The following is a 9673-nucleotide window of genomic DNA, read 5'->3' on the forward strand; positions in this document are numbered from 1 at the left end:
GAATGATTTTTTTTTTTTTTGTCTTTGACTTGTTTTGTTCGTTTTAGTGGGGGTTGCTTTTTTCTGATATAGGTGTCTGCCAGTGCTTACATGTATATATACTTCGTTCTTCCATTTTCATAAGAATGTATACGTAAATTTGATTCCTTGCGCTGATCTCGCATTGATATCACAAAATAGTTCATGTAATGCCTCATTTACATGATCACAGCCATTTCACCACTTTGATTCATTTTTGTCCAAAAGTTTTGTTGATAATTTTTGTTCTTCAACGTTAACTCTGCTTCATCAATTGATGGCCCAGCGTTTAACAGCTGGCATATGATGCACGCTGAAGGTCCATCCTGAATGTGATTTTCCTAGGTAGTGGATAGATTGGATATATTTCTTTTTCTTTCTTATTTAACCAAATTTGTGTTATTTGTAATGAATCAAACGCATGATCAACTCTGCTTGTTAAAGCAGATATTGAATAATCTCCCCTTACACTCTCAGGTACACATGGTTTTACATTATAAAGAGATAAAAGACCCTGTTATCATTGGTTACTCATATTACTCTACTGCAAACGGTAAAGCGCAACATCCACCTCCCTGGTTAGAGCTACGTACGATTGTTAAGGCTGAAATTCCCAGTTATTTACCCTGTCATGACTACTAATGTAATCCCTTTACTTCTTTCAAAAGGCGATCTGAACTGTAAAATGTCCAATGTCCCGCGAGTAAATGGATGCTGGTTAGTAAATTGCAAATAAAACACCAAAAATATAAGAACTGGACAACAAATTGACTTATCAAGAATTCTTACCCCTGCTTTTAGTTGCTTCTCAATCTTCTCTCTCTTGGAAAGCTTGGGTTTGACGGCGAGCGTATCCACAGCAGACTGGAATGAAGGAGAGATAAAATGAGATTATCATGACTTGCATGAAAGTCGCAGTAATGTTGAAAATAATTACAGTAATATAATGATGTGAATAATGTTTGTGATAACGGTAATGGATGTTATTATGATATCACAAATTTATGTTTTGGAAATATGTCAATTATAGGAACTGCATAACTAACATTCTCAATGATGATTATCATTCGTGACTTGCATTGCACTGTTGGCCCACCACCAAGAGGAAGCATAATAACCGGCCGAAACTCCCAGTGACTGATGGTGGAAAAGACGATGAGCCCCATGGCAATGCATGAGGTTTATTAGCATATCGTGTTATGCTTTGTCTAATTGTGTCGGAAATGTATACGTTACATTATACTTTTTGATTTTTAATGTAGTGTAACCGAAAACGAACGTCTTATTCTTGGACGTATTGAAAAGAACAAGAATTCGGAAGTGCTACACATAAAAAGCAATACATGAGAAACTATACGCTTTATAAAATCATGCATCATACCGATGTGTTGGCTCAGTAAGTAGAGCGGCTGCCTCACAATCGGGAGGTCGTGGGTTCGAACCCCGACCGCGTCATACCAAAAGACGTTAAAAGATGGGAGTTGCTACTACCTTGTTTGCCGTTCAACAGTTGAAAAGGTTAGAGCAACGTCGATCTGGCGCTGCTCAGTGGCTGCCGGGCCCACGATCAATTGGGCAAAAAGGATTTCCATTTTCGGACAATAAAATTTGGGGTTTATATCCAAAACAATTATTATTATTATAATGACAAGGTTTTGCCTAAATCGACGTCTTGAAAGCCTAACGGATGATTGAATTTCAAGGGTAAGCGGTATGTCATCCGCATAATTTAGATTATTAGCCTTGATGTGCTTGGACGTTGTGGACTTTGTTTGACAAAACTTTGATATTCCTTCGACGTAGCACACAAAATTTGCATTGAAGATTATATTCATAACAGGTAACGACGCACAATGAGTCGAAGCATAAAAATCTCGATATTGATACTATACAGACTTGTTAAATATGATTTTGGTTCAGATCTAACTTTAGGTTCTAACATGTTTGGGTGAGATAATGAGAAACGTTTTATGAAATATGAAAGAGCATGTAATTCCCAGAGGAATTCAACGTTTATTTTTGATGAAAATTGGTTTTGAAATATCATGGCTGAGATATCCAAAATAGAGCGATCCTAATAAAAGGTATGGGACCTACCTTTTATTACAATCACTTTGTTTTACTCTGTTTTAAGATGTCTCGGCCATTCCAAGACCATATGAAATCATATAAACTTTGAATTCCTTGAAGAATGGTATGGTCGGTATCATTTCATAAGTGGTTTCTTGGTATCTCGCAAAAAGTTAAAAGCCCAATTTTCATCTCCACCAATACTATACCATTCCTCTACGGTCTTTCCAGAAATGGTTACGTTTTATTGGTACAGTATCTTGATCACTACACCATTATTTACATTCTGTCAGCTCTAGCAAAACGAACGCATTGCAGACGAGAAGCAGCTTTCGTCTTCTTTCGAAAGTATTTCCGCATTCTCGGAGAAACAGACCGCTCTCGTATTGTTTCACACTAAATATTTTTCTTCAGCCAACGAACATCAGAGGTAAGCACGTTGACATTTAGGTAAACTTTTGAGAGTTCACAAAACTTCCCTTTCCAAAAGCATTTCCAACCATATTTGATTATATCTTCAACTTCAAACAAATTCAAAAGATGGTTAAATTCGGTATCTATATCATGAAGGATTGGTCTCATTCTTATCATCATTATAATCACTTTGATGTTATTTTATCAACAAGTAATTCATAATATATTATGGTGTTGTTACTTTGCATCATCATATTCGATAAGTCCTGTTCTCAACATGAGTTAACAATTGTAGACGTGCTGCAAGGATTATCGTGCTATATTAATTTTCCTCCTTCGATCTCTACTCTGATTAAAATCATTAAGAAAAAAATCATGATAATCATGAAAAAAAAATTAGGTTAAAATGTCAGTCATTAATCAGGTGTATGAGAGATCAAAGTCAAAGAATATGTAACTTTACTTTTATGTTTCTTATTGTGTGCTTAATCAGACATAATTATTTTTCATTACTATTCCAAATAAATATGTTCTTTTCTTATGAACAAAGTTGCGTCGTTTAACACTTCATGCTTTTTACCTCAATGTTATATACATCGCTATCATACAATATACACACACTATTATCAGATTAAGATTGTACAATGTTCAGACTTGGGTGGTGAGTGTGTAATCTTCCCATCAAGCAGGGAGGGCGGCAATACGAGAAAAGGAGAAAGAAATGACAGAGGCATTGTGCGTACCCCTGAATCAACCTGCCAAGATTATTAAAGTAGAGAGCATAAGAACAATACTTCCCAAACTTAGAGTATTCATTTTCAAGAATAATTTCAATACAAAGTATATATGTATGTATGTATGTATGTATATACAGTATTTTGATTTGGGGCTCAATCAAGCTTGGCCTTGAGAAAAATTGTTTAGAATCCATACCAAACATTCACACAGTTGCAGGGAAATTAGTCACTAAGAAGCAAGAACCACTGGTGCGAAAAGAATAACAAACTATTATGTTAACAAATTATGCTAACATTTGGCAACGCGACAGAAAAAAAACCTACATGTAACAAGAACGACGAATGGCAAAACTTATGATATTTCTTTCATTACGAAAGTCGTGCCCTTCCATGCAGGTACAGCACACCAGAAAGGACCAGAGAGTCATTTTCTCTATGTTTGTGGAACATGCCACTGTAAACTGTTTGCTGCAGCCCCTTTCCATTTGTTGCATACACGGTACTGGTCACAATCTGATACGACGAATTCTTCATGTTTTGTGTCACGTCTGCCGCTATTCAGGAGTTTTGATAATGGTCTGATCACACACAGCAGTCAGTATTGTTAGCTCGCATTGTATCTGTTTTCAATTCAAATTTGATTCGTGCCCTTGCATTGTACTATGCAGCAAACACACCCTTAGCATTTCACCCCACCCCAAGCTGTACAGAAAAAGCGCCTCTTTATGAAAGTACTTCAAGAAGTCGTGAGATTTGAAATTGTAAACGGTACAGAAATCGCCCCCCCCCCCTTTTTCGCGGGTTGGTTGAATTTGTGTTTTTTTTTCTTCTTCTTTTGGCTGGTTGATTTATTTGTGTGTGTGTGTGTGTGTGTGTGTGTGTGCCTAATGTCGAGGAGGGAGAAAAAGGGAGCGGACAGATTCATCGTAACAGTGCCATGCAGTGGTTCTACACCAAAAATATCATTCCGAACATTTTTTTTTTAATCTTCCTTACATTTATCTCGCCAAAGAAGAAAAACAAACAAACAACAAAAAGTGTGTCTCATCATTCGCTCCAACCTTTCACCTTTCTCATCCAGGGACCCAACGCTATACCTTTTCCTTTGCTTTTCAAATCGCTCATGCGATAATCATGCTTGTGCCCATTGTGCTGATTAGGAACAGCTTTCCTGATGAATATTAGATCTACTCCGCTTCAGCTAGACAATATTGTCTAGACAAAACCCTGTCGCTTGTCCACAAGTTGCGCTTTATTGCAATGTTCGTTTATATTGTCAAAGAAACATTGCCTCCATCAGCTTAATGGCTTCGCTTCAGGCGAGTACGCATGGCTGTCTGTATTTATCTCTTAAGTCTTTTGCAAATTGCGGCTTTCTCCCTATAGCAGGGGAAGTAATGTGTGATATCAGGAATTATTTCAATGATACTTTAAAAAATAAAACAAATCCGCTTAAAATGTACATAATATGCTTACATGTAATCCTGCATTTGCATTTGGGAGCTGAAACGTTAGTTGTTTCAGTATTCAATTTGAAAAAAAAAATGATTTTTTTTTTTGTTTTGTTTCATCAGAGAAGGCTGAAAACATTGATTTGAAAGAAAAAAAAAATGACACGAAACCACTCTTTAGCTAAAAACCTACTCTCTCTATCTGATCTGATTGATATTTGAACGAATTTTCTATTCTTTTCGAAAACTTTCTTTGGAATATTTTTAACAACTATATTCTTTTGTCTGTTCCTGTAATATTTCGATCCAAAATCAATTCATCAATAGTCCAAAAGCCTTTGGTACCAAATAAAATGCTATTGTTTTCACAATCCATTTGAGCATGTTGAATGGTAAACAACAATAACTTTACTTGGAATAAATAATTCGTAATATTTCTCTCAGATATTAGTTTTAAGAAGAGGTTCATCAAATTTGCATTCAGTAAGTGAGCGTCATTTACATGCTCCTTGGGCATATCATCATGAGATTTTCCCCATTTGAAAAGACTGCTTTTTACTGGAGGTAATTTTTACCGTTGAGGTATAATGTTCTCTAACAGTCATCTGTGATTACAGGTAGAAAAATACTGTGCAGAACTTCAAAGGAACATTCTCCAAACTATAAGCATCCATACGGTCCATGATCAGAAATTTAGCAAGATATGTATAATACATATATATATATTCCTGCAAAGCGTTATCAGGTTTACACTGCTATAGATCATCGCATTCTTAAATGTTATCTAAGACACATTAGTCTATTTCACTGATCGTTTATAAGAACAACAACAATAAAAAAGATATACTGTACTGGAATTAACCTTAACAAATTTGCATGACCAATTCCCATTTTTCCTGATTTTTCATTTCCATGTTCCCTTTTCGATCCGACAGCATCTCCGAAAATTTGTATCGATGTCAAATGAAGGATCTGAGCCTCTCTGGTGTTCAAAATAGCCACACATTTTTGCTGCAGGGTTTTCCATCAAATACGCGATATTCACTATATAAGCTTCAAACAAACTCGATTGAAATACATGTATGTTTCTCATTCGAGTTCGATAAGATATTGTTTAACATTATCACCTACAAATTATCCAAGGGCATGGAAAATGTAGACGGCCATTATGTTGAGTGTACGTGTCCTTTCTGATTGTGTGTATGTGGTAAATTCTGATTTGATTTCCTCGGTTGCCAATCAAGTTCGCTGTTTGGTATGCTTGTCACGTTATACCTTGATCTTTGCACTGCACATTGATATTCATTCAAGCACAGATAAATGAGCTTTCTGCATTTCCTATAGTGTTTGTTTGTTTTTTAGATCTTTGGGCATGGACGAGTTTGAACAGACCAAACAATTCTATAACACTTTGAGCTAGCATCAACTTCATGTCAACTTTAGAGCGAAATGTTTAGGTTTTACACTCGTCATATGATTTACATACAAGTATGTATATATACCCTGTGACTACATCATACAAACATATCCCGCCATTTATTCATGCATTTTGTATGTGACCTACAAAAAATTCTGTCTGTCATTATCCCCAGATTTCAAAAAAGGAATACAGTATACAGAATACACCTTCATAGTTAAAGGGACTGTACAGTACTGGTTGAGGAGGGGGTTCATGTTTTGAACATTCCTAAGTGAGATAATGAGAAACCTCTTATGAAATATGAAAGAGCATGTAATTTTAAGAAGGATTCAACGTTTATTTGATGAAAATTGGTTTTCAAATGGCTGAGATATCCAAAAAAGAGCAATTCTAATAAAGTGTGGGACCCATACTTTATTACGATCGCTTTGTTTTACTTTGTTTTTGGATGTTTCAGCTATTCCAAACCCGATTTTCATCAAATAAACTTTGAATTCCTCTTAAAATGGTATGCTCTTTACCATTTCATAAGTGTTTTCTTGGTATCTCGCAAAAAGTTAACAGCCCAATTCTCATCTCCACCAATACTGTACTATCCCTTTAAAGACCACCCCCGTGCGGAAAATCTTATTTCTAAGATGACAATGATAAGACAAGCAGGGCGGTGCAAGATAGATATGCATGTGTCAAAAAATGAAGCATCGCAGTCATCATAGGTAGTTATGGTTGCGTTGTCTATCTATAAACTAGACGAGTAAGGTCTCACAATGTCACTATGCCATGTTAGATAAATGCGACATTTTAATAGTCACAATTATGGTTGTGTTTGAAATCAAAGTTCGAAGAAGACATCATAGACGTAAACCATTTTATGATGTCTGCAGTATTGTCACGACATCAACGTGAATAAAGAACATTCAGTATGATACTCATGATATCACAAGGAAAATATCTTTACCTATCGTGTTTATATGATGGGGACTCATATTAGGCACCATTATTTCTCAAGCAGCAATCCTTTGGATCCTCAGATGTATATACAACATTTCGTCATGTAGTCTTTTAATTTTTTGGCAGCGATTTGGAAATATGATTGCTGTTGTACTTTTTTTCTGATGTAAACGTTAGTTTGAAAGCAATGTGGTTTATAATGAAATGCGATGTAGCTTTCTGTAACCTTGTTCAAACGGCTGGATGCACACAGTCACATAGAAAGACATGGTTCAAAAAGTAATCACACAAGAGGTATTATTGAAACAACGGAAGGCATGCATTGTAAAGTCGTTTGTCGCTATGAGTTGCCTTGAATTGGTTGGATTCTTTTCTTGTTCTCTAGTTTGTTGACACAGTGGCTTTGATAGATGTTTTGTATAGCTATGATCTTGTGTTCAGTGCCAATGTTGCAACCCTCTCGTTCGAAGTTTTTTTGAACACTGACTCAGTGTCAATCGAAACCAATACTTCATGTTTATTCGAATTTCTGTCTCTGAGCAAATCATGCACGACTGCGCTTTATATCTCATGTCTGATCTGACGTTGTCTGATAATTTATCAAAGTAATTCTGTAACGGGTTTTGAAAGAAAAAAAATCAAAATAATCGCGAGACAACAAATACATCGCATCTAGACTCATATCTTTGTGAATATTGTTTTTTTTTTTAAATTGTGTAGATATTATCAGATTGTAAATCCTTCAAAAATCAGAATCGAAAGAAATACCATGGAGAGGATTTTTTAAAACTAGAGCCGGTGACTCTGACTTTCATAAATCTTAAGGCAAAACCTACAATATGAACTTCTCATTACATTTTAGAAGTACTTGGAGGGGAATTGTTATTCAGGTAAGATCAATTAGTGAATAAACATTTTGCATTATTTAGTAATTCCTGGTATAAAATTAATGATTCATAAAGTCACTATAGGTCTGTCCCCCGAAATTATACACATAGTTTTAACAAAAGAAAGGTGTAGAGCATCCTAGCATCCAGTTTCGTTAATAGAGGGGCAATGTTTTTAGCATCACAACATAGTACGATGTAAAAAGGCTTTTAAAAGTCATCGTACGTACACCACATCAACCCTGCCAAACAGTACAACTATAAAAACATTTGGTGGTGGACTGTATTTTCCAAGAAGAAGAAGAAGAAGAAGAAGAAGTATATCAGGAGAAACAGTAAATGTATGTTTCAACTACTAGAAGTCATTTTTGTTAGGTTCTCTAATCATAGGGTGTCGCTTCAACATCGAATATTTTGTAAATTAAAACTTTTATCATAGTCTGTCTGTCTCTCTCTCTCTCTGTCTTTGTGTGTGTGTGTGTGTGTGTGTGTGTGTGTGTGTGTGTGTAGGGGGGGGTGTCCTTTCTGTTGGTTGGCCCAAGGGTGAATCCTCCCCCCCCCCCCCGGCATTTGTGTTCGGGGGGGGGGGGGGTTCAGTCAAAAATCCGGGTTTTCTTCTATATATACACTGTATATCTCTCTCCCTCTAGAGAGAGAGATAGCTATAGGTGTATGTGCCGCGGGGGGGGGGGGGGGACTACAATCCCCCCCCCCTTTTGTGGCTCCTGGAATAAGTTTCTTATCAGCCTGTCTAAGATATACAGTACAGCTTTTATGTATCCGCATTTTGTAGCACTTTGTTCTTTATTGGCTTAATGACAAAAACCCTTACTTTTGCATCATAATAAGGTGCATCATAATAATTATTCTCATAATTTTCAGTACCTTATGATCTGCATTCTCTTCGATTTCCTTGTATGTTGGTTTTCCTGCGTCAGGTCCATCAAGGCTTGTGGATTTGTGAGTCGGTGTAGGCTCATATCTCACCTCCAGTGTAGGCTCGCTCTTAATGGGATCTGGGTCCGCCATCCGTAGAGTCAGATCAATGCTCGATACCGACCCAGCTCTAGACTGCTTTGGTGTCGTTCTAAGTTCGCTGTCGCTCTGAACTGGCGTATTACCCTGCGACGAACGAGGAGTATTTTTTGTCTTCGTATATCGTTTGTTTCTCTGCTTGTCGTCGCCATTTTGTGTGTAGGTTTTTGGTTGTGCCTTTACTGGTGTAGGTTTCACCACCTCGCTTCCACTTTGCCTCGGATAGGGTTTAGGATTTGTGAGTTCAAGAACCGCCGCAGGGGTCGTGGGTCGACTCGAGTGTTGGAGACTCGATGGCGGTCTCGAATACTGCCTTGGCTTCGTGAGGTCCACTACCGGGGTTCTTGCTCGACTTGGTGGGTTTGACGTGTCGGAAGTGACCGGATATGGCTGTGGGTTCCGGATTGAATCCAAATATACTCGCGACATGGTTGCAGGTAGGAGTTAGTTTGCTGTCTGCACCAGATAGCGATGTGTTGTTCAACCTGCGTTCTTCACACGTACGTCCAACCGACGTCTGCAAGTTATGGAAATATCCCTGATTCAAAACCCCCCTGAACAGTCTACGATGTCATGCCACTTGTTGCTTCCAACGAAAATAGCTGGTTCAAACAAGGTTGTATGTCACAATCCTGTTGTGCCTCTCTGGAATCGAGGCCAACCGTTGCGAGTCAATAGGTATATCGTAAA

The 9673-nt window shown here is 37.3% G+C and overlaps 1 protein-coding gene across 1 annotated transcript in view; it reads right to left on the minus strand.

Moving 5' to 3' along the window:
- LOC139727794 (venom phosphodiesterase 2-like) overlaps positions 1 to 9412 on the minus strand; it is a 95207-nt gene extending 85795 nt beyond the window's left edge. Inside the window, exons 1-2 of the mRNA XM_071638767.1 lie at positions 8834 to 9412; positions 808 to 882 (exon numbers count right to left, since the gene is read on the minus strand). Coding sequence (XP_071494868.1) covers positions 808 to 882; positions 8834 to 9412 — 654 coding nt within the window. The remainder of the gene's footprint in view (positions 1 to 807; positions 883 to 8833) is intronic.
- Positions 9413 to 9673: the final 261 nt, after the last annotated feature.

The sequence above is a fragment of the Diadema antillarum genome, unplaced genomic scaffold (assembly GCF_040938485.1).
Source record: "Diadema antillarum isolate AM-2024a unplaced genomic scaffold, OU_Dant_1.0 seq00000152_RagTag, whole genome shotgun sequence".
Taxonomy (NCBI): domain Eukaryota; kingdom Metazoa; phylum Echinodermata; class Echinoidea; order Diadematoida; family Diadematidae; genus Diadema; species Diadema antillarum.